We start from the raw sequence: 23,991 nt of genomic DNA on the forward strand, positions 1-23,991 counted from the left end.
TGGCCTTCTATTTACTTACTCTTGGCTTCACTTCTTTTTCTGTTCTTCAGATTCATGCTGGTCTAAGTAATTTTATTCAAAATCAAGCAAAGCAAACAAGATGGGGCAAATGCATTCCTCTGAATGTGTTAGGGAAAGCCTCATTTGGTTTTCAATGTAAATTACTGTATTTAGCTACTCTGTTATTTATTCCAAACCTTTGTTTTAGGCCTGCTTGACTGGTTGACTGGTCTCAGATGAACTCCCTTTTTAATTCTGTCCATCATTTCTTCAACAGCTTGTCTCTTCAGATCTGTAACTTCTTCACCTGTTCCAAAAATGAAAGAGTATATCACACTCCAGGCATGAACTACAGAGGAACAGCACAAAGAAAAAACATGTTCAACAGATAACCTACTGAACAGTTTGCTTGCCATTTGCAGTTACCATAATAAAAAAATAATTTTAATAAAGAAACAGCATTTACATATACAATGTACTTAGTGATACTCCATGCAGTAGGTCTTCCTTCCTCAGTCCATATTTCTCATGTACTACCCAAATCCATGCTTTTTCTCAGTTTTATTAAAAATGTAAATGATAAGCACAAAATAGGCCTATTTTTCAAGATCTTTCTTACAAGACCACTATTCTACTCTTATTTTTCCCTACCCCAAAGAAGCACTTTAGCTTACACTGCACACATCTGGTCTGGAGTCCCCAGCACGGGAAGGACATGGAGCTGTTGGAACAAGTTCAGAGGAATGGCCACGAAGATGATCAGAGGACAGGCTGAGAAAGTTAAAGTTGTTCAGCCTGGAGAAAAGAAGGCTCTGGGGAGACCTTTGAGCACCCTCCAGTACCTGAAGGGGGGCTCCAGGAAGGCTGGAGAGGGACTGTTTACAAGGGTGTGTAGTGACAGGCCAATGGATAATGGCTTTAAACTGGGAGAGGGTAGATTTAGGTTAGACATTAGGAAGAAATTCTTCAGTGTGAGAGAGCTGAGACGATGGAACAGGTTGCACAGGGAGCTTTTGGATGCCTCAGCCCTGAGAGTGATCAAGGCCAGGTTAGATGGGACTTGGAGCAACATGGTCTGGTGAAGGGTGTCCCTGTCCCTGGCAGGGGGGTTGGAATTAGATGATCTTTAAGGTTCCTTCCAACCCAAACCATTCTATGATTCAATGTTTTATTCTGCAACACGGTAGCAGAACACAGAAACCTCATCTCTAGTGATCAGGAATCCCAGCTTTGGATACCACACCTTTGCTATCAACTGAACTGCCACAAGCTCTTCAAGAAAGAAATGCCAATACATTTACAATGCCAATACAATACACACTGAGGATGCAGCTGTAGACTTTGCAACCACCAAACTGCAGTGCCTGCAGAAGTATGGACAGAAACAGGGCCTGAAAAATGCAAAGCTCCTATTATGGTTATTCCTGTATCAACAGCTCCCTGCTACAGGCTGAAGACCCAGGGAACAAAGAATACAGCCCCACTTTCACTCCACCTCTTCACTGTGGCTCAGCAGAAATTTCCACAGCTTCACTGGCACAGGACAAGCTGAGAATGTCCCATGAGGAGACCTATATGCAGCCCACAACAAGAATACCAAACATGTCTTGTGTTTCACATGGGCTTAAGAACCTTGCTGGAACAATCCACCAACATCTCAGAGTGAACTAAAATACACATTTAAAGAACACTGCATTGAGTTAAAGGGCAAAACTTCAATACCATGAAAGGAAATGGTTGCTTTTTCAAGAGATTAAGTACCAAGGCTGTAAAATATTCAGATGACATGAGAAGCCATGTGATGAAACTAAACAATACCTGTTAACTTATCGGTGTTCTCCATAATGTAACACAAGACACTTAACGTGCCAAACCAAAAAGAGTACTTGAAGCAAATACATGGAGAAACAGGGCTGAAGCTATTCAAAGCCACGATGTTGTACCTTACATAACAGGAATTTTAAATAGACTTTTGCTCTCTCACTTGTCAGGGCACTATTGATGATTCACAGAAATGCAGTTTCTGTATTGTAAAGCGATTTAACATCAGGCTTTAATTTCACAAACAGGCTGTTTCAAATATAAAAGCTTAATTGGTGGTATGGGATAGAAACCACTCATTCTCAGTCCTTAACAAGGGTCAAAACAAGCCTCAAGTTTGGTATAACTAAATCAAGAAAGAACTTTCCCCCTTTATTTTTTATTTTTTTTTTAAGTATAGCTCAACTATTAAGAGAAGAAGCAGTTTATATGTGATTGAAGAAAGGTCAGAACTGTTAAAGTTTGCTAATAAATAATGAAAGAATGGGGTGTAGAGAACTTCAGTGAATTTCATAGTATTTCCTGCAATCACTGTTTGTAACAGCCTCAACAAAAAGGTGTAATCAAAACATCTAGGATGCTTCAGGGTAAGGAAGCTTGATAAATGAAGGCAAAGCAATTGAACTTTTATTGAAAGACAAGATTGACTCTTCAGAGATCTTGGAACAAGGTCCCTTCACTAATTACTTACCAGTTATCAAAGATCCCCCAGAGAGCTGCCCATTCCTGGGATCATCACCTGAAGAGTGGGAAGGATGGGAAGGGTAGCACTCCCTTTCCCCCCTTTCTGCCTGTTGGTCCCATCCAACAATCCATCCATGCTTACACACCACTATAGTCTGCTAACAGCAATTTTTTTCTGTAGCAGTTATATCCTATTATATCCTATAATTTCAGCCAGGTTCCCTTCCCCAGCCCCCTTCTTTGTTTAAGTGGCAGCAAATGAGTTAAGCAATTCACTACAAACAAACTCCTGCTGTTTCAGATGGAATAGGGAAACAGCAAGAAAAACCTTAGTTATTTAACTTGCAATGCCTGTCTAACTAGCTCTGACTCTTCAGGCACTCCTGATCACTTGTAAATCTCTACTTAACTCCTGCTCTCAACCTACTAAGTTTCCAACTTCCATTAACAACAATAAAATGTAATTTCAGCTGTTACTTTGCATGCAGAGCCACCTTAGTGCAAGATTCTGTTTTGTTTTAGGTTTGCAGTACTATTAAAGGATTAGCATCACAGTCAGTTCTGAGTGGTAATTTTGTAAGATATTAATTGAAGGATGAAAATTGAAGCATTTAACAAACTGGCTGTGCAGAGAAGCTCTAGTCAGAGGATGTGACAAACAAGAAACCATTTGGAAACTTCTCTGTATTATCCTGTATATAACCTGTACTTCTTGTACTTGTACTTCTTCCTCTTCCAGGTAATCTGTGGAAGTACAAAGCCCAGGACATGCTGTAGCTGAAACTACATGCTGGAGTCTCTCCAGAGTAGAGGCATAGGTTGAGCCTCTCAATGCTGCTATAGTGCAACTAATAAAGGCAAAACCAAACTGCCCACAATGGTGTCAGCATAACAGCATGGGGTCTGAACCAAACCATCCTGTTTCACCCAGCACATCACCAGACCCAGATGAGTGCTTATCTTCTATGAACCTATAATAAACATGACCACTCACTCCCAAGTGGAAAGAAGAAGAAGAAAAAAAAAGATACCTAACACTTCCTGCCTCATCAGTGAATGCCTCATCAATGACACATCTGATAAGCAGGAAGAAAGTCAGAAGTAGGAAGAAAAGAACTTCTTTCAGTTACAGCAAGTGCTAGGTCTTCCCTTAAGGTTTTTGAGCTGCAGCATCAAACACTGTTCATTCCAAATTCCATTTGGAAAAAAAAAATTGGATGCTGATTACCAGCTCAGTCATGGGGGTGTAGATGGCTCCAAGGGATCTCAAGGAAGCTTGCAGTACCAATGCTACAATGCCAGAGATTCCACTTCCCATCTCAGAGCACGTATGACTGAGCTGCAGTGACATTTCTGGTCTGCAAGGTGGATGAACACGCTGGGACAGTCTAGAAGCATTCCCATCACTATCTACACCCAGCTCAGCCTCATTAGCTTTATCTGCAGCACCCAGTGAACAATCCACACGACCTGTGAGAGGATGAGCTGTACCTGACTCCTGCTGGGGAGGTTTCTCCTTCTTGCTCACGTTGGTGTTGGAGTGAGATCTCTTGCGAATCATTGACATGAGAGACCTTGGGGGAGAAACTGCTGTTAGGATGAATCTGAGCATGACACACAAACAGCTTGCTGGTACCTGGTTACACAGATACTTACAAAAGACTCATTTAACAGTTCTTGAATGCAGGTCTATGTAGTGAATTACCCCCTACTCTGCCTCCCATCAAAATGCACCGGAGAAATTGACTTCTTTTTAACAGACATTAGGCACAAATCAAAACAGTCCAAGATTTGAATATTAAAAGACAGTGTCTCATTGTGACACATGACAAACTGAAGCTCCTCCAGCATAATAAAAGGAAGAGCTGCAGATATTAAAGTGAAGTATTATTCTCCAGAGGACACTTAAATATGGTGATCAGTTTCTCCACACCAACTCCAAGTTTGTAATCTTCTTACAGTGTCAAATAATTATCCCGTCGCTACAGTCACAACATAAAAGTCCAAGCAAGGAAATGATTCATCTTAAAGCCCAAGTAAAGCTCCTCTGCAAAGCTGATGTGCCAGGAGGGTCTATAGCTCACTACTGAACATTGCTACCTATAGACTGAAGTGATCTCCCTTGACTTAGAGGGTCAAAACTGTGTCCTTCCAGTAAAGCTTTGACACCTGGGCTCTGAAACCACTTCTACACACCATAAACTTCACAGTGCCTGAAGGAAATACTCTGATTTAACTACTACAGGGCTTAAAATGAATAGTGCAAATAATTAAGGGCACAAGCTTAAACAAAACCAACCTTGAGAACATCACCACACAGCTAATCCATGCTACACATAAGGGAGAATGAAGCCAGCAAGCCAAGAGCTAACAGACATACAAGGACCAAACACAATTGTTCAGAAAATGTTTAGTTTGGACTTGTAAAAACAAAGCAACATGCACAAAGGGATGGATTTTCTCTAGTAATCATCTCTATTCATACATTTCACATAGTAGTTAATAATACTCCTGAGTGTAATTTGTTGCACAAGGTTAGAAAGTGTCACCAAAGTCCATTTATTTTTAAAACCAAGCAGCCAATAAGATTAGCTGAGTTCCTAAAATTAACAAATTATGCTTTGGGGCTTAGTTAATTAATTAATCTAGTGCCTGACACATTATATATTGTTTAGTCTCTTTTATGGTCCTTTTAAAAAATTAGGCTTAACTTTGATAATTTTGTGCAAAATTGCTTGATGATGGTGTGGTGATTTTCTGGGTTTGTTGGTTTGTTTGGGTTTTTTTCTTTTTAACTTATGAAAGCAACTGTGAGAACTCAGTGGAATCTGCATTTTCATCACCAAGATCCAATGGGATGTGACACATAGTAATCAAACACATCCTTTTTGTTCAAAGGGGTTTTCCTAGCAGCAGATTCAGACAAGCACTTCACAAGTCTGTAATTACAGCTATCAGGTGAATAGAAAAAAAATAACCTCTTAAATTTAGAGGAGACAGGTATCCCTCCCCCTCCAAAGTCACAGCCTAGAGAATCTGTTAGGCTTGGCAAGGCAGGCACTGCTCAAAATTGGTGTTATTCTGCTGACAGGTGGGGCAGAGAGCTTGTCCTGCTGGTAAGGAGGCCAAGACAGACAGAAAAAGCATTTTTTCTTTAGAGACCCTTTTCCTGCTTGGATGCAAACTCATGTAATGCATTCAGCTTCAGCAAAGCAGTGATGCTGTGAGCCTTGATTTAAGCACTTACCGTATAGGGTTAGGAGGAGGGGGAGGAGGCAGAGGAGGAGGAGGAGGTGGAGGAGGAGGAGGTGGAGGGTTCTCAGACTGCTGTATTCGTTTTTGAAGCTCATCAACTGCACAAGATCAGTAAAGCAAACTAGAGTGAGTAAAGCAAACCTCCGATGGTTTAAGGAAAAAATGCTACTAATTAACTACAAAGTAAACAGTGCTACCAAGAACAAGGTCCTAGATGCACAGGATTCTCATTAAACCAGTTACTTCCCACCTGAACTACTTTTGAAAATAAACTGATGCTGTTTCTCACACAGGATTCTTCATATAAAATGACAGAGCAAGGAAAAATTTACCACATTCCTGCTGTGATCTATTTGAGGTTGTACTGGAGAATGAACTCATAAGAGAGGAGAGAAATGAACATTTTCTGCTGCCGGTCTCATCTCTGTGTCTTGCTGATGGACTTTGGTGTGTTTTCTCACCCAAAAATAACCAAAATTTGGCAGTGGGCAAACCAGTTTCTTTTTCTCCTGTTTTTTGTGCCAGATTTAAAAATGAGGAAATTACTTTTCTGTACTTGAGATGTTGTCAAATGCAATTAACTGGGGAAAGGTAGAAACAGAATAAGTCTGAAGTTTCTGAAGAAAGTCTGAAGAAGTCTGAAATTTCTTTTTGTTACAAAAAATTCTTAGCAATAGTTCCTGAATACAGTAAGAATTATGGCAGCAGTGCAGCATATGATTTCCTAAGTGAATATGATTCTGTGTTCTCATAACAACAGATTCCAATTAAAATGACAATCTTGAACACTTAACCTTGAAATTTAAAACTCAGGACAATCTAAACAATCTAATGACTGTACTTTTATCCTTTAACATAAGGTTTGCAAGGTTATTCTTTGAGACACATTCCAGAGGTGACTGTTCTGTGGCTGAAGGCAGTTGCTGTATTTTGTCTTGTGAAGCACAGGTTTGGGCCTCAGCTACACAAAAGTTATTGCTTTTCAAATGTAACATATATAAAATTATCAGACATGCATCTCTCACCCCCAACTCTATCTCTAAAATGAAAGTTATTACATGATTTTACCTGAATGCTTTAGGTCTCTAGCTTTTTCTTCTGAGTTTTGACACTTAAGCTCTAGTTCCTTCTTATCTTCTTCCAAAAGTTCTAGTTGCTGTTTAAGACGATTAATCTCTTTATGCAGTGCTTGATTCTCTAGCTGCTCTTCCAATTCTTTGATCTGCAGTTGGCAGAGAATAGCATCCATTACAGGAACAGGTATTTCCTTGTGACAAGTAACCTATAATTCCTGTAAATGTGATGGTAGAAGTACTGATGGAAGTAGATGGACTGAAGTACAACTCCCAGAAAGAGAAAAATTTTGAATGAATTTGACAGATTTTTCTGAGAGGCATCAGAATTTTCTGTTATGATCCTGACTTGTTTTATGTCTTTCCAAGAATAAGTCTTCAGCTCCAAAGTACTTAGGCTACAAGATGTTCCCTTTTTATAGTTTTTATCATACAATTAGAATTTAATTTCAAACTTTTTTTCATTTGAAGGCCAAGAACATTTTTTTTTCTCTTACTGACTGCTTCCACTGACAGGTTGGTTATTTAAACTCCCTTGTCTCAACTCATGCAGATGCCAGTGAGTGACTTATAGAATATCAGGTTCAGAGGCAGCATTCAGGTGCAGAGAGGCAATCACTTTCCAACTCCCTGAACATAAACATTTTGCCCTAGAGTTCAAGGATCCAAAGATACAGAGGTTTTCTCTGAGTTGGCAATTATTCTTCAAAATTCTCATTCAGAGGTACGTGAGATTACAGAGTCTTAGCAGTGCTGCATTGATGAAAGCACAGGAACAGCTTCCTAAGATCACTCAATTACCAGAGTTTTAAGAACAGGTCTCACAACTAAGGGAAAACTCATTTTCAGGCTTTCCAGTGAACCAATGGTAATTTCTCCCTCTTAAAGACTCATCTAGTCTAGTTTCAGAGAATATTTGTTTAGATTCTAGCACTTCAGATCCTATCATATCATTTTGCAGAATTCACCTCACATTTCCCTGCTCCAGCAGTCTGGTTCTTCCCTGTGCATGGTTACTTCTTTAGCAAGCAACCAGACATACTGCTGGGAACTGCCCACGTGGTCTTCTTAGCTCACCTCACCAAAATAGCCTTTATTTGACTCAACACCCAAAATACCCTCCTTCATTTCTTCATGTAATGGTACTTAAGGTAATGCTTGTAATTAAGCCTGTGCTTTACTGGCATCCAGAATAAAATATTTAACTCAATCAGAGCCTTCAGGCTGAAAAGCCTTCAGGTTTTTCACTCAGATCTTATCAGGGAACCAGAAGGAAGGAATCACAGTATTCTACAAAGTTTACTTTTCAGGTTGTAAACTCTTCTAGGGGATAATATCTCAAATAATTCTGAATGTAACAAAACACATGGCACTTTTTCAATTTGGGAGGCTTTCAAAGACTTCTTTGTGAGAAGAGAAGTTCCTGATTTACCTTTTGTTGGTGTTGAAGCCTCTCTTCTTCTAATGCATGGGTGAGCTTGGCGTTGTCATCCAAAGCCTTCAGAAGCTGTTGATCAGGAGCAGCATTTTGCAGAAGCAACTGACTTTGTCTTTTCATCTTGTTTTGTTCAATATACATCTGCCAAAGCAAACCCCACCCACAACAAGAACAACAGGTAAGAAGAGTCTAACACTATCCTGGGAAATATGACAATTGGAAATTAAAAAACAACGTTGTGCTGATATGTGAAGAAGCCAAGAAGGAAGGGGAAAGGAAGTTTGAGAGCAAAATCTGCAAAAGCAAAGCTCACACTGAAAGGAACCAGGTGTTTGCTGAGAGAACCACCCACTGCTACACTTCAATTACCCACATGTTGGCAGTATTCAGAATTTAACTGCATTTATGAATTTTGATTCCTGGAAACAGGAACAATCTGATCCCTATTCTCAGAGCACTGGGGAGAATAAAAGAACTCTGGGTGGAGGGAAAAACATCTATGAATTCACAAGTTACCTCCTCAGACACATCTGCAAGCCTTGGCACAAAGCCCACTTAAAATTTGAGGGTTCCCTGGATATGTGAATGATGGAGTGGCTTTGCAAAAGAATTTCAGCCCATGTTCATGGCATCAGGGTAGGCACTTGCTCCAGGAAAGGTATTTCAGGGTAATTCAAGCTTTTTACTTCTGATGCTTGAGGTTTTTTTTTTTTCTCTTCCCCAGTAATAGTTTTGGTGTGGGGATGATCAAACAGTTTAGAGAAATGACTCTGATAAAAATGTGATCACACATTTCTCCAGGCTTCACCGAAGAGATGCAGGGGCTGTCAGCACATGCAGCTTCCATGAGACAGAGCTGCTCCTTCCAGACTGTTTAGAAACTTGGAAAAAAAAATTCTAGTGAATTTATTCTGCATCTTGACATCTCTTTCAGACACAGGGTTGCCCTCCAGGCAACAAGGGCTTTCCCTCTTCCAGCTGACAAACTCAGCTGTCCCTATTCTTACAGGGACTGGGTGACACTGAGGTTTTGGATGAGTGTGCACAGGTCAGCAAAGTGTGCCACTTACAGCAGGAGAATGGAGAACAGCCTGAGAACACACACACTCCCTCAGGCTGTAAAAACACTGCTGTACAGTATGACAAAAGCAAGGAGGTATTCTAAGAATGAAGTAGTAGAAACAGAACAGTTCTGTGAGATCTTTTGAGGTTCCCAGACTATATATTCACAAACCAAAATTACAAACCAAAATTACAAGGTTTCTTCCTGCCTGGTGCTACTGCAATGCTACATGATTTATAATAAACTTTAAAATAAGTGAACTTTAGAGAAACAGCAGGTGAGGATGCAGGTTTGTGGCAAGCCTTCCACGCAGTGCTTTGCACTGACACTTCAAATGAATCTTCTTAGCAAGCAACTCTCTCCCAAGCTGTACAGAGGGAGAAGGCTGCTGACCAGGCTGAACTTTTCACTCTCCATGCAGCCTGCTTGACCCTGCATGCCAGGAAGACTCAACTGATGCAGCTTTAATACTGATAAAACCTATAATGAACACCTCATTGGGCAAAGCTGTGCCATGGGGGTTGGCAATAAAGGACTGGAAATACTTGATGAAGAGGAAATAACGAACACAGGTTCCAGTACTATACTTTGTTATAAACCAAACAAAACCACATGGATGGCAATACATGGTGCAAATGTGCATTGGACACAAGTTCCCTGACCCTAAATTCTGCCAGTCAAACTAATTATGCCTGCATTAGCTTAGACTATTAGGGCTGTGGCAAGAACAATCCAAAGGCAAGAAAAGCTGAGAATCAAAGCTACCTGCCCCTGCCTTTGTATTGTAGCTCATCTATTTAACATTTTATCTTCTTAAAAGAAAAAGCATCTTTGAAACCACATGCTCTAGAGAGGCTCTAAATCACTGCTGAAACCTCAACACTGTCTCAAAGCCTCCTGCTTTCCTGCTAAGTCAGTCAGAAGTTATTTAACTCTGACAGAAACAACTTCTCTCTAGAAGCCACCTTTATCAAATATCACAGTTTACCTACTGTGAACTTTCAAAGCAAAGTGAAAACTTGGGTTTTGTTTTTTTGGATGTTAAAAAATAATTTGAGGTGATACTTCCAGGTTTTTGTTCCCTGAGTTTCTGCCACGGAAAGAAATAGAACAGAGCTGTTCCAGCCTGAGGGTACAGAAAGCTGCCAAAACAAGAAGAAATCAAGTAGAGAAACTTGATTGCTTCATCTTGAGCAGATACTTCCCCAAATACAGAAAATGCATATTCACATTTCTCCATGCTCCTCTGCAAAAAAAAAAAAAAAAAAAAAAAAAAACCACACACAAAAAAAACCAACTTCTTGAAAAACTCAATGAAAATCTTGTCATTCAGAAGTTAACATACCTTGGCAATTAGCTTTATGAATTACTTTCATGCTTAGAATATATGTGAAAGTTTTCTTTGCCACAAGACTTTGCCACTTGTAACCTAACACTGCAATCAGACACAGAGGAATCAATTTCTCATGGGGAGTCCCATTCATTTCAGAAGTTAGTTACACACATCCTTGAAGTACCAGCATATTCCAAAGGGAGAGACAAAACTAGACAAGAATGTCACAGCAGATAAAGCAGAAAAAGAGCTGGTGGTAAACTGATTACCAGTTTTTAAAAGGTTGCTCCAGGTGTTTGACACGGGACAAAAGAGACCCTCACAAATTAATCTTAATTTAAAATTAAAACAATCACTGGCTGCATTAGCAGCACAGAACCCTGACTGCCTGAACAACCCTGTATATTAATTAAAGTGACTGCTGAAAGGGCAAAACAGCTACTAACAGGATTATTTGGACAAGGTGGAATTTAACCAATTGATGGATTAATTCCGACTTTGCCACCTGCGAGACAATTATCTGCAGAGTATCCCAATCAATGCTAGAAACACAAGTCAGTGCTGGAGGAATCTAATGAAACCACAACTGCAACTAAAGGCAAATCACAAAGAACAACAATTTGCTCACATCTATCATTCATATTTACAAAATCTCCAAGTGTTATGCAAACCAGCACAAACCACCTATATTTCCCTTGTGAGTTTACGAACAGAAAGTTCTGTTGAGAAGGACAGTATTTTTTCCTAAGTCTTACAAAATGCAAAGCCACCTTTTAGCTTTCAGTAAAGGCAGGTTCAGTCCCAGCCTAAGTGATGTCAGCTGTGCACTGGCCCAGGCATGGAAGTAATTTTGAGGTAAACAAGTTAAATTCAAACATGTTGTTGGGTCACAGTCATTCAGAAACACAAAGGTTTAGTATTCTGGTTTAATGCATCTCTAAGTATTGAGAACTGGAGGAAAAGTCATGGAAATCATGAACCATGCACATTTCAGCTTTTAACCCATCCAGATCACAGCTCTTTTTAACACAGCTTTTCAACCTCACAAACAGCAAACTATTTTACAGATAGCCATAAGCACTTGGGAAACTTTTTGGTTTTTTTTTTTTCTCCAGTTGTGTGTTTTGAGATAAAGCCTATTCTAGCCTCAAAAGTGAAAGGAACCCCAAGAACCCTGCTCAGCAGTTTGACACCCCATTTCTATTTATCCAGGATAAACAGAAAACAGCTCAGTCCTAAATTTGAGAGCACTCTGCCTCTTCCCTGGGAGGCTTCCAGAGTAACTTTAGGTGCAGGGGTTGTCTCCATGCCAGCACATACGACAGTAATACACTGTTCACTTTACAAAATATTGCTGCAAGGCAGGACCTATGCTTAATAAACCATTTATGTCAGATTATTTTGTTGAACTCATGGTATTTTTACATCCCTAAGATTTTCAATTTACTTCTTTCACTGTGTTCCTCCCTTTTTGGCTTGCTTTGGCTGCATGTATTGTAGTTTGCTCATCTTTGTGGAAGAGCACTTTTCAGGGGTAGCCTTTATATTGTTGCAATGGCCTTCAAGGTACTCTCTGCCTTCCTTTGTTTTCTTATAAACTGCTCCACAAAGAGCTGAGAGATCTTAAAGTGTCTCTTAAAACATGACACTAGAATTCTGGTTAAGCTTGCCAAGATTCCTGTGTTAACAACCCTGTTTTATTCAGGTAGGTACAGAATTTTCCATGCCCCCGCCCCTTGCACACTCTATTTATTTAGTGCTTTTATGAAGATTCCTGTACCTTTCACAATGGATTGTGACTCACTTCAAACCCCCTTTCTTTTTCTTTCCCCCTCCCAGCACCACGGCTGACAATATTTACTCAGTTTCTTTAGAATCTCTAAAGAGCACGAATTCTAATGTTTGAAGTTGGATCATTTTTGATTAATTAAATATATATTAAGGTGGTGCCAGCAGCATGACTATAATTAAAGCCATATTGGATTTTTTTTTAAATCAAAAGCTCTGATTTTCAAGTGTTCTCTTACTCCTCTATGTGCTTTCTCCCTCCCTCTCTTGTTCTTATCTTTCCTCTCCCTCATCTGTGTTCACACACATGATCACCCTCACACATCCTCTCTCACACCTGCACTCCCAATTGCTCAAATTCTGTGGAAAAACCTCCTCATCCAGGTCAGGATGCAATGGGAATCAGCTGCAAAAGCAGCACACATCAGACACTCATCTGCTCTACTCCCCTTGCAGCCAGAGTGCAACCCCAGGAGAGGAAAGCTACAGGATGAAGCCACACCATGGAGAAAGGGGCTCATCCCAATCCAGGGGCCAACTCCCTCCATCAGTGCAAGCATCAGAAATCTCAGCCCTTTGGAAAGACAAGGGGCCCACGACCAAACAATCCTCTCCACAGCCAGGAGACCCATATTTCAGTGAGATAAAAGGCACGGCTGAACTCTATAAGATGTCACATACTGTTTAAAAATGTGCTGTCTGAAGTCTATGTCATGGTGACACTGGCATTGCTTGGAGCTTTTTTCCTTCTTTTCCTGTCACTCCAGTGTCTCAGGTCACTAAAGGGTCACACCAGTGTGAAACCAGGCCAAAGATAAGAGAATTTTAAAGTAATTGAACTGCCACTTGCTCCCCCAAACACAACTGAGCAATGCCTTTATTGTCATGTGCTCCTGTATTTTAGAAAAACTTTCCAAAAAATCTTTCTGAATAGCATGATACAGGAGGAAGAGAAATACATACAAAGGGAAGACCAACACAGGCCTGAAGCTCTGTTGTAATCAGAGACTCTGTTGTAATTTTGGACTGAACTTCATGGAATGAAAAGCCTCAACTGAAGAGCTACACTGTCAGTCTGAAACATCAGGAGCCTATATTTTCTAGATATGACAAAACCCACAAAGCACTTGTTTGCAAACAATCAGCATTTCTTTGGCATTGTACTTAACAGCTTGCCTGTCAGTTTCTTATTCAAATACAAAAAGTACTTTCAGTATCATCTTTCCAAATGTCTGTGTCTGAATATTACAGTTACGAAGAAAACAGAAGCAATATTTGGGGCCCAGAGTATCAGATTACACTCCTTTTATGATCTGAAAACCAGCTTAACTACATGTTTATAAATTACTCAGTTCTGAGAGATGCAAAACCTTTACATAAATTCTTCTGTTGTCAGTTAATGAGCAGAAGCACATAATTATTCTCTACTTCAGAAGATAAAGCAAAGCAACAGTAGGAAATGCAAAAGAGATACTGTAATAATGCATGCTAAATGAACATGCTTAACCTTCTAAAAAATTTGTTTCCTGAAAATAACAATTCTGTAGGTATTAGACACCACTCAGACAAAGCTGACTCCCTGAAGGCTAAATACCTGTTTGCTGGTAGCCATGGTTTCAAAAGTTCAAATCCACTTCATATCAGAGTTTTTGTGCATTTACAGTATTTCAGTACTGACAACTCATGTAATTTTGATATGTAATAGCTTTCTTTAAACCTGAGCTCCCTAAAAATGCTTGCTTAGGGATCCCAACTTTTATTAAAGAAAATATTGATGCATGGCTTGGAATAAAGAAGCTTGAAAATATAACTCAAGTACCCTGCTCTCAAAATCCAGAATGTAAACACAAAAAGCACATGAGCTAAAAAAAAAATCTACACCGAAACCAAACTTATTTGGCTTCAGACTATCAACAGCTTTGTCAGCAATTTCTAAAGCAAATATTATCAGTCACAAGCCATCAGAGCAACCACAAGGCATTCCATAATGCCACTGAGTAACTGATCTTCCTCCTTGGGACTTTCTGCCTTTTCTAGAACATGGAAATATTTCTTTTTCAGCTTGAATGCTCCCTGCACTAGATTATTCAAAAGGCACATGTTAAGTAGCAGCCAAATTTGCACAAACCTCAAGTAATACTGTATTTTGCAATACCTTTTTGTGAGTTCACTGATTTTTCAGGAAAAACACAGTGCTTCAAATTGTATCACTAAAAAGGCACCTAATCTAAATTACTGTGTCCCTCAGCTCAGGAAGGAGATTGAGGTGCTGGAGCAGGTTCAGAGAAGAGCAAGGAGGCTGTGAAGGGATCCAGCACAAGTCCTGTGAGGAGAGGCTGAGGGAGCTGGGGGTGTTGAGGCTGGAGAAGAGGAGGCTCAGGGGAGACCTCATCACTCTCTACAACACCCTGAAAGGAGGTTGGAGCCAGGGGAGGGGGTCGGGCTCTTCTCCCAAGGTGGCTACTGGTAAGAGAAGAGGCCACGGGCTTAAGCTCTGCTAGGGGAGGTTTAGGTTGGATATTAGGAAAAAATTCTTTACAGAGAGGGTGATCAGACATTGGAATGGGCTGCCCAGGGAGGTGGTGGATTCTTTGTCCCTGGAAGGTTTTGAGACTGACGTGGCACTCAGTGCCATGGTCTGGAAACCACAGCAGAAGGGGATCAAGAGTTGGACTTTATGATCTCAGAGGTCCTTTCCAACCTGGATGATTCTGTGTGATTCTGTATTCCTTCCCAGACTGAAGCACTACGTATAACACACTGAAATCTTGTGGCTGAGAAAGCCCATTAGAAATTTAAAACCTCACTTTAAAAGGGAAAGGAGGTAAGACTGCATGGATAATTCTGAAGTGCTTTTTAAATACTGTTGAAATAGTAAATCCATTTTATGGATGAAATACAGCTGAGCAGTATGGGGACATTCAAGACATCTTTTGAATGAGAGCTGGGAACTGGAATCAAGTCAAGGTTTTTGCCCAGTTGCAATGTCTTCACTTTATAAAATCTCTTTTTCTTGACTACTCACCTCTTGTGCAAACGACTCTGCTTTCTGCCGAAGGTTCTTTTCCAGCTCAAAGTTTACATGAAGCTCTTCATATTCCTCTACTGCCATCACAGACACTGTTCAGAAGAATAAAACATGATCAAAAGTAAAAGTGGGAATGGATCAAAGTGAGACGAAAGTACTGCTTCATTTACTCAGACAAGCTGTCATTCCCCAGCATCATGAATCCCTTAATGAAGGTATAACTTAGCTCTCTCTACATTTCCATATAAAGTCTCCTTTGCAGTATTTTTCCTCTGTGCTCTAAACCTCACCATATAAAAATGCACAATTACTGATCTTCTGAATACAGTAAAATTTCTCCCACCAAAACTCAAAACTCCAGTAACACACATAGGTACAGCCTGTATTTCACCTCTTCTAGTGCAAGCAATCAAAGCCTCAAGAGAGCTTTGCTGGACCTACCCAAGATCACTGTGTTACTTTGTAGGTGCCTGTAAGTGCCCACCTGGCTGAAGGGAGGTTTGATGTGTCTGTTTACAACAGAGGTTTAAAGGAGCCTCAGGAAGGAAACAGTGCAATTTTGCACTGTCCTTATTGAAACTGTGCTCCCACAATCCAGGCTCATACAGGTGGCTGAAGGTCACTGTGGGGCATGCTCCCCCAGACCATTCTGAACAGAATCCAGGACAGAATCCTCAATCCAGGACAGCAAGCATCATTTGTAAGTACTCAAGTATCATTTGTCCTTAATATCTCAGTGAGCACTTGCATTCTTTTTATAAGATTTAGCTCTCTTTGCCTGGCTGAAGAATAGTTTGCAGGGTGATGACACTGGATTTCTAACACTGTCTTACATAAGTTCCTTACTTCTTTGGAGACAAGCATAAGTTTTTAAAGCTATGTACAGTAAGTGCTACTTGAGACAGTGAGATACACATCCCAGCCCACCTCACTCTCAAAACTGTATTAATTTTTTAAAAGACAAGAAACCAAAACAAGCCAAACCACACAGAAAAAGATTTAAGACAAATTCACCAACCCTTACTGAAATGTAGTGATGACACAGTTCCATGACAGTGCCATACAGAGACAGAATACAGCAGATATTGAATAGATACTTTGGTAGCTTATTTCAAACAAACAAAAAAAAAAATCTTGCTTTATGTTGCCAGTGCATTAGTATATATGGTATAACTCCTGGTGTAACTCATTTTTCCTGGAAAACAGGCATACATGAAACAAGAGGTTGTTCTTTTGACTGTGCTTATAAAGTAGAAAACATTTCAGAAATCTCAAAGTTTCTTCAGGCTGGTCTGGTAAACCAAACTATCCAAAGTCAGGAGTTTTAAGAGTCTTCAAGTAGTGCCTGTCATAGACTCAAGCAATGCAGACACGTGAAAAGAAGTAAGAGATGAACACTTGGTGGAAAGTTACAGAATATGCCCTGCTAGGCCAACCTCCTCTCCCTGTGCTGAGAAACAGCTGCAGCATTCACAGAAGATAAGACACTGTCCCACTGGACAGCAAAGGGAGAAAAAGAGAAAATTTCCCCCCAAGTTCATCCTTTCATCTGCAATTCAAAACTCAGCTGTTTCCATGAATATATGGACTACACTGGTTTTGTATACTTTTTCCAAAGAAAAAGAGACTGTTTTTTGCAGAAGGCCACAGCATGATTACAGTCTCCACTGCTCCAAAGATTGCATTTTCTTTCTGTATTCTCACTATTTAGCTGTGGCTATTTCCAGAGGTCCTTCCATGTAAAAGCAGCAGCCTTGGCCATTCACTGCACTGCCTGACAAATGTTTCAGGATTCCTGGGAGATGTCCTAAAGAGCTTTTTTTTCTGTGTGTCCCTAGGTAAGAAAGTAAAACATAATTGCAGGGGAACAACTTGAAGATAAATCGGAGTAACTGGGAATGCAGCTGAACACCTGCAGGATCTATTGCTAAGGCTGTGGTTAACAAATAACTGAGTGCCTTTGGAAGGTAGAACAAATAATGCAAAGACAGGCACTGGAGGCCTGACTCAGTGTTTTTCACTTTAAGAGAATGAAAAACAGCCAAGGAGGCCTTCAATCAAAAAATGTTTAATTTTGCAAGACTAAATCAGCAACAGGAGAAAGGAACATTAATTCAAGGCACTAAAATCTTTATCCTTCCCTCTGAACTACTTTTAGGTCACCTGTTTCTCACGTGGAAGCACTGACCTTTACTGAGCAAAAGCTTTCCTTTCCTAAGCCCTCTCTCTTTTTTAGACTTTCCCTGCCCCAGCCTTCTCCCCTCTTTTCCCGGAAAAGTAAAGTTCCTGCTTTTCTTCCATAACATGGAAATCATATTTATTTAACTACCAGCACTCCTGCCTTTTTCTCATCATCCTAGGAATATAAAAGTTGCTCCAAGGTCTTTAGATATTCAAAGTTACTAGCTGTGTCTCAACTAAAAGGAAGGCAATGTCATGATTTAGAAAAACAGGAGATTAAGGATCAAACTCCCTCTCTGTGGAAGACTGCCTTCCTGTCCTAGCTTGCTGCTTGTGCCACAGAGCAAAAAAATTTCCTATTCTCATATCCAACCTGCTATTTACACTGTCACATTTTCCTGGAGCAAAGGCAGTCCATGTGTTTATTCTGTGCCTGCACCAATGAGGCCAAGTGTCAGATCTGGACCACAGTCACTGTTCTGTAACCTACTCTTTGTATTACAACAAAGCTTCTGCAAAGGATGTAGGAAACTGCTGGAGAGCCTGCTGAGACCACACACCTCTGTTACATTTGTCCAACAGTTTTTGCTGATGATTAACTTCTGTTGCCAAAACAGCCTTTTCTTCTTTCACTTTATTCACCTAGAAAAGCATAGAGATAAACAATCATTAGTGGCATAAGGCATACAGCAAAACATATCACAAGCAATACTTGGCTTTCAGCAATTTTGATCTTCAGGTTTGGCTTGATCTTGGGGTTTCCTGTGCAATGGAAAGCATTTTTACCCCAATTTAGAGACCCCATAAGAACTGGAATTAAAGGGTTATAAACTAATCCTTCACATGGAGCTCCCATGGCCCAATCTCATGGCATTTACCAGCCACAGCTGCAAATTTCCCATATTTGGAAAATTTCAGGATGAGGCACCATAGCACCTGGTTGAAAAGATACCAGCATGCTCTTGACTGTTTGTGCTTTAATATAGTTAGGCTGCTGTTTTTCTTTTTTTCCTGGGCTCTGTTTATTGTCCAAGAGCTGTCAGCTGTGCCTTTCTGAATGCAAGTGTTGCACAGACAGGAAGAGCCACTAAGTCCTGATTTGCATCAGTACATGGCTTACCCAGTTTTCAAGCAGGAATGAAATTCTGCTGGCTCAAAAAGCCAATTTGCTGGTCTAATTACCATGACAGGGCACTGCCAATGGCTAAACTCAAGGATATGCTCAATGAAGTAGCACCAGTGATTAAACTAGACATTCTCCAAAAGTATTTCTTGCACATCCACAGGTTTAAGGAAATCCAAAATAACCCACAGGCTGTGATGGATAAGAGGCTGTCAGGAAGGGAAGATGAGAGTAATATTATGGGCATTAGAACAGTTCATAAAAAGTCATGTGCCAGCAATAGCAGCAGAGTGGACTCTGATGTCAGAGGCCCCTTCTAGGTGCATGCCCTAAGTGCTCCATCACATGGGCAAGTTGGCAGGCCCTGCGATTAGATAGTACTCAATTAACTTCACAACTGAGCATTTTTAGCAAAATCAGACACAAAAAGTACTGACTACACACTAACGTGGTCTCGCCTTCCATGGTACAATACATACTTCTTCAGTTACTTCTACAAGTTTGCACCTCAGGTTTTCCAGTTCAATGGCTAAGGTCTTCTTTTCCTCATGAACAGATATGATTTGATCTCGCAGCTCTACAGTTTGAGGAAAGAAATGAAAAATATATTTTATTATTCTTGGAAGAAAACAACAAAGGAAATGTCATAGATGCAAGTACCATCAAGCATGGAACACCTTAACTGTATACAAAGCATCATCTGCATTCAAGGGGCATCCTCAATAATTTAGGGACTTCGTGTAAGTGTCAAGTAACAGATCTATAACTGGGCCACAGTTTCAGATTTACTCCACTGAGGCAAGGTGCTTGTTCAGCACTGCTGTCTTTATTTGCATTCTGAATGATTCATTTCCTGCCATAACAGGGCTGATCCTGCCACCACAAAGTATCCTCAGTCCTACTCAGGAGACTGGCACATCACAGAGGTTCTGCCACAGATGTAAGAGAAAGTAATTTTTAATGGGCACCCTTTAAAACAAATTAATGCACTTCAATGCTTTTTGGATCATGAGTTCCTGTCACAAGGGAAATAAACAAAACAACAGGCAGTTAATACTTGGGAGGTTTTCACTGAAGAAATTGTCCTGAACAGCTGCCAATTTATAGTCTCTGTAACATTCTGTGAACAGAGTCAGAATACAACCTTGACTGGTGGAAGAGCTAATGCTTGTAATTTTCCCCTCAGATTTTTTTGTTCCTCAATTATTAAAATATGAAATAAATTAAATTCACAATGGAATAAAACATTTTATTATAATCACTTCTTAACAGGAGATCAGTTTGCCTACATAATATATGAAGGTTTAGGTTAACATAAAACCACCACAAAAAAAAAAATTTACTGATATATATTAGCTTTCAGCAAGTGCTTTCATTTCCCACCTGATTCCAGCATTTCATAGCACTGCTGTTCACTGAATCATAGAATCATAGAATCCTAGGGGTTGGAAGGGACCTCGAAAGATCATCTAGTCCAACCCCCCCTGCCAGAGCAGGGCCCCCTAGAGTACATCGCCTAGGAACGTGTCCAGGGGGGTTTTGAATGTCTCCAGTGAAGGAGACTCCACAACCCCCCTGGGCAGCCTGTTCCAGGGCTCTGTCACCCTTACAGTAAAAAAATTTTTCCAGATATTCAACTTGAACCTCCTATGCTCCAATTTACACCCATTACCCCTTGTCCTATCACTGGTCACCACTGAGAAAAGCCTAACTCCATCTCCCTGACACTCACCCCTTACATATTTGAAAACATTGATGAGGTCACCCCTCAGTCTCCTTTTCTCCAAACTAAAGAGACCCAGCTCCCTCAGCCTTTCCTCATAAGGGAGATGTTCCACTCCCTTAATCATCTCAGTAGCTCTGCGCTGGACTCTTTCAAGCACTTCCCTGTCCTTCTTGAACTGAGGGGCCCAGAACTGGACACAATACTCCAGGTGCGGCCTCACCAATGCAGAATAGAGGGGGAGGAGAACCTCTCTTGACCTACTAACCACCCCCTTTCTAATGCACCCCAGGATGCCATTGGCCTTCTTGGCCACAAGGGCACATTGCTGGCTCATGGGCATCTTCTTGTCTACCAGCCACAAGTTGAGAAAATTGTTGCTGATCAATAGCAGATGATGATGACATGCTGGATGTCATCCTGTTTGGTCTCACATCTTGCAAATGCTGTTTCTGCTACAGCCCACCCCTCCCAATTCAGGAGCCTCAGGTTTATTTTCCTCCAAATTAAAGGCACACACATTCTAAAGTAAACAAAAAGCATTTGTTTTCCTAAATTATTCTTGAACCAAATTATCTGGTTTATAGATTGGTGTTTTCCAGTGAAATTAATGGAAAAAAGGTCTCACAAATTTATGGTAATTGGATTAAGTCAGGTCTTGCAATACATATACCAATCTCATACAGAGAAGAAACTATAAATGTGTACCAGAAATGTTTCTTCTTAGATACAGGGTATGCACTAAACTGCTTGACCAACATAATTGAATTGAGTTTTCAGTTCTTATTATATCTGAAATGGCAGCTAAAAAGAAAAGCACAAACCTAGCAATGAATTTCAGGTACTGCTCTGAGACCACTCAACACTTCCCTTACAAACTACAGCTTTACTATCACCTTTCCCTTGAGATAGCAAAAATAGAGGAAGGTACCTGAGGGGCAAAATTTTATCCCTTTAATAACTGAGAGGGTTTTAATCAAAGGAACTTAGACTGCACTGCCTTACAGAAAAGCAGTGGGAGGGAAGAAATCATTCCAAGGAACATCTACTATTTTGTTGAATGGTGAGAAAGCAAAAGGACTTCCAAGGTTCTCAACACAAAACACAACAGCTTGGAACCATAAACATACATAGAAGAGCAGATTTGGGCAACAACACAAAACAGGGGAATTTTGAAAACACACCTTTCATAGCATTTGGTCTTTCACTTAGCTGGTAACCCAAGATGTAACTTTTGATTTTTCCCTGAAGACAAATGCCATGCAGCTTGGGCTCAGGCAAGGGCCACAGCCCTAACTCTGTCTTTTGGTGGAGATGTTATCAGATCACTCTGCTAACATATGCACACACGTGCTGCTCTCCAGGCACAGAGATGGAATATTCTCTCCTCCAGCACATCAGATGCCAGTGTGTTCTAAAATACTCAACACTTGTAAAAGTAAGGTCATTAAAATTTAATAATAAGGCCAGAGACAGAGCAGAAGCCAGGAGTTCCAAAACCTTTAAACATGCCTCATTTTGTTCTTTAATGAATTGTTCCTCAAGACAGAAGGCATATACACCAGGGGTCTTCTTGAAATATTTCTCTCATTTGACCCTGCTACCCTCTTAACCACATTCTCTGATCTGCAGCCAGTCTTTGCTCTCTTTAAAATGTATCCTTGACATCTTTCTCCAATTAAAGACAGGAGGAACTCAAGAGACACATTTCCGACTCAAATGGATTCTTTGCCTCTTTTCTTACACCTAGAGGATAGAAAACTACCTGCTATAGAAGGGTACTATGACATCTTATTTCTTGGGTGGGATTTTTTCAAGCATTTTTCCAACACCCCTTTTTTCTCAGTGATACTTCGTACCACTTCACTGATCCTGCTGCTTTCAAACACAAAACAATTAACAAGGTCAGACTGAAAGTTCAGTAAATCTCTAGTCAGACGTAATTTACTATTGTAACTGACTATCAGAAATGTGAAAGCTTTTTAAAAAAAGTTAACCACTTAATATTTCTGTCACCAAATGCAGAATGTGGGCATTCCTATGATATACTATGGTATAACAGCATACAGAATCATGAGGACTTTGTCACATTTAGATGAGAAATTAGATTGAGACTGGACTACAGAATAATGAACTGCCTTTCAAACCAGAAGCAGAAATTTCTTAACAAAGCACAGACTTCCCTTATCAATGTGTTTCCAAGTCCCCAAGCTTTGCAGCTTTACCCAGTATGACAGTTTGGTAACAGATCTGACACAAAGTTGGTGCATACAAAGGTACAGAAATAGAAACAGAAATGGAGAGTCCTGCCTTACCAGCTTTGAAATAGTGACACGGCAGCAATGCCACGATGACCTTGTCCTGCTGCTTAGCTCTTACTTTGTCAGGGATCTGAGTAAATGTTTCTTTTTCCAGCTCAGTAACATTGACCTCTCTTACCTGCCTGGGTCTCATTTGCTCATTACATTGTAACTTACATTCCTGGTGGCATTATTCTCAACACACATTACACAAACATCACTACCACGTTCTTACAGTCTTTCCTGTCAAAATTCTTTCTATCAGAATTCTTTCCATCAAATTCTCTGATGACCCTGCTCAGCAGCATGCTCTTTGGTCCACACCAATACTGCCATTTTGCCTTGCATGGTGGTGCAGGTTCAGCAACAATGCTCACCTTTTATTTGCTGCTGACAATGCACAGAGTTGCATGATCCAGAGTTAGCTTCTGTATCTGTGGATGAATCATCCTCATCAATGTTAATCTCTTCAGTGATAATTTCTGGGCCCAGTTTTGCCATATAAAGCATACTAATTCTTTTCAAGGTCTTATTTTCTTTGTTCAGCTGAAAGTTGAGAAGCATAATCAGTAAGAAGCCAGTTAGTCTCTGTAAGCTGCTGTGCAAAAACAATAAAGTCAACTGTATTTTTTTCTCTTTTATAATTAAAAGGTCTACCAAACAAAGAAGACAAAGTAACATGAGATTAAATGCTCCATTCAACACTGAAATAGTCGTAACATGGGAAGCTTGTGCTCCTCTTCTTCTGAGGAGGCTTGAATTCAACATGATGCTTCATCCATGCCCTTCTTTCCTCTGTGGTACTTCTCACTGATAAATACCCTATAAATACTATTAATATTAATAAATACAGGTTGCAATCAAATCAACTATCAACTTAAGCACATACCAGCACCAACAGAAGCCCTAACTGGATGACCTGAAGAAAAGCTTGTGCTCATGAAAGCTCATCTGGTTTTGCCAGCTATATCAAACTGGTCAAATAGAAGCTCTTACCTCCTTCTATGCCCTTATTTTGCTCATAAACTACAAATATGGCAACTACTATACCCCCAGTCACAGCAGAATCACCTTCAAATTCTTCTGAATTATCTTCAATTCTCACTAATTATTACTGCAGAGTCAATATACGTAAGATGAAAGTCATATATTAAAAAAAAATGCCTTGTGGGTCAAACCAA

The 23,991-nt window shown here is 40.2% G+C and overlaps 1 protein-coding gene across 4 annotated transcripts in view; it reads right to left on the reverse strand.

Annotated features, from left to right (window-relative positions):
- SHTN1 (shootin 1) overlaps window positions 1-23,991 on the reverse strand; it is a 75,848-nt gene that overhangs the window by 29,820 nt on the left and 22,037 nt on the right. For all 4 annotated transcript variants that reach the window (XM_071749508.1, XM_071749506.1, XM_071749507.1 and 1 more), the window contains 9 exons: window positions 23,188-23,356; window positions 19,267-19,364; window positions 18,225-18,306; window positions 15,481-15,575; window positions 8,266-8,412; window positions 6,829-6,982; window positions 5,753-5,858; window positions 3,997-4,079; window positions 198-307 (listed from right to left, as the gene is read on the reverse strand). In XM_071749508.1, the coding sequence (XP_071605609.1) occupies window positions 198-307; window positions 3,997-4,079; window positions 5,753-5,858; window positions 6,829-6,982; window positions 8,266-8,412; window positions 15,481-15,575; window positions 18,225-18,306; window positions 19,267-19,364; window positions 23,188-23,356 (1,044 nt within the window). The remainder of the gene's footprint in view (window positions 1-197; window positions 308-3,996; window positions 4,080-5,752; window positions 5,859-6,828; window positions 6,983-8,265; window positions 8,413-15,480; window positions 15,576-18,224; window positions 18,307-19,266; window positions 19,365-23,187; window positions 23,357-23,991) is intronic.

Source organism: Heliangelus exortis, chromosome 7, assembly GCF_036169615.1.
Source record: "Heliangelus exortis chromosome 7, bHelExo1.hap1, whole genome shotgun sequence".
NCBI classification, from domain to species: Eukaryota; Metazoa; Chordata; class Aves; order Apodiformes; family Trochilidae; genus Heliangelus; species Heliangelus exortis.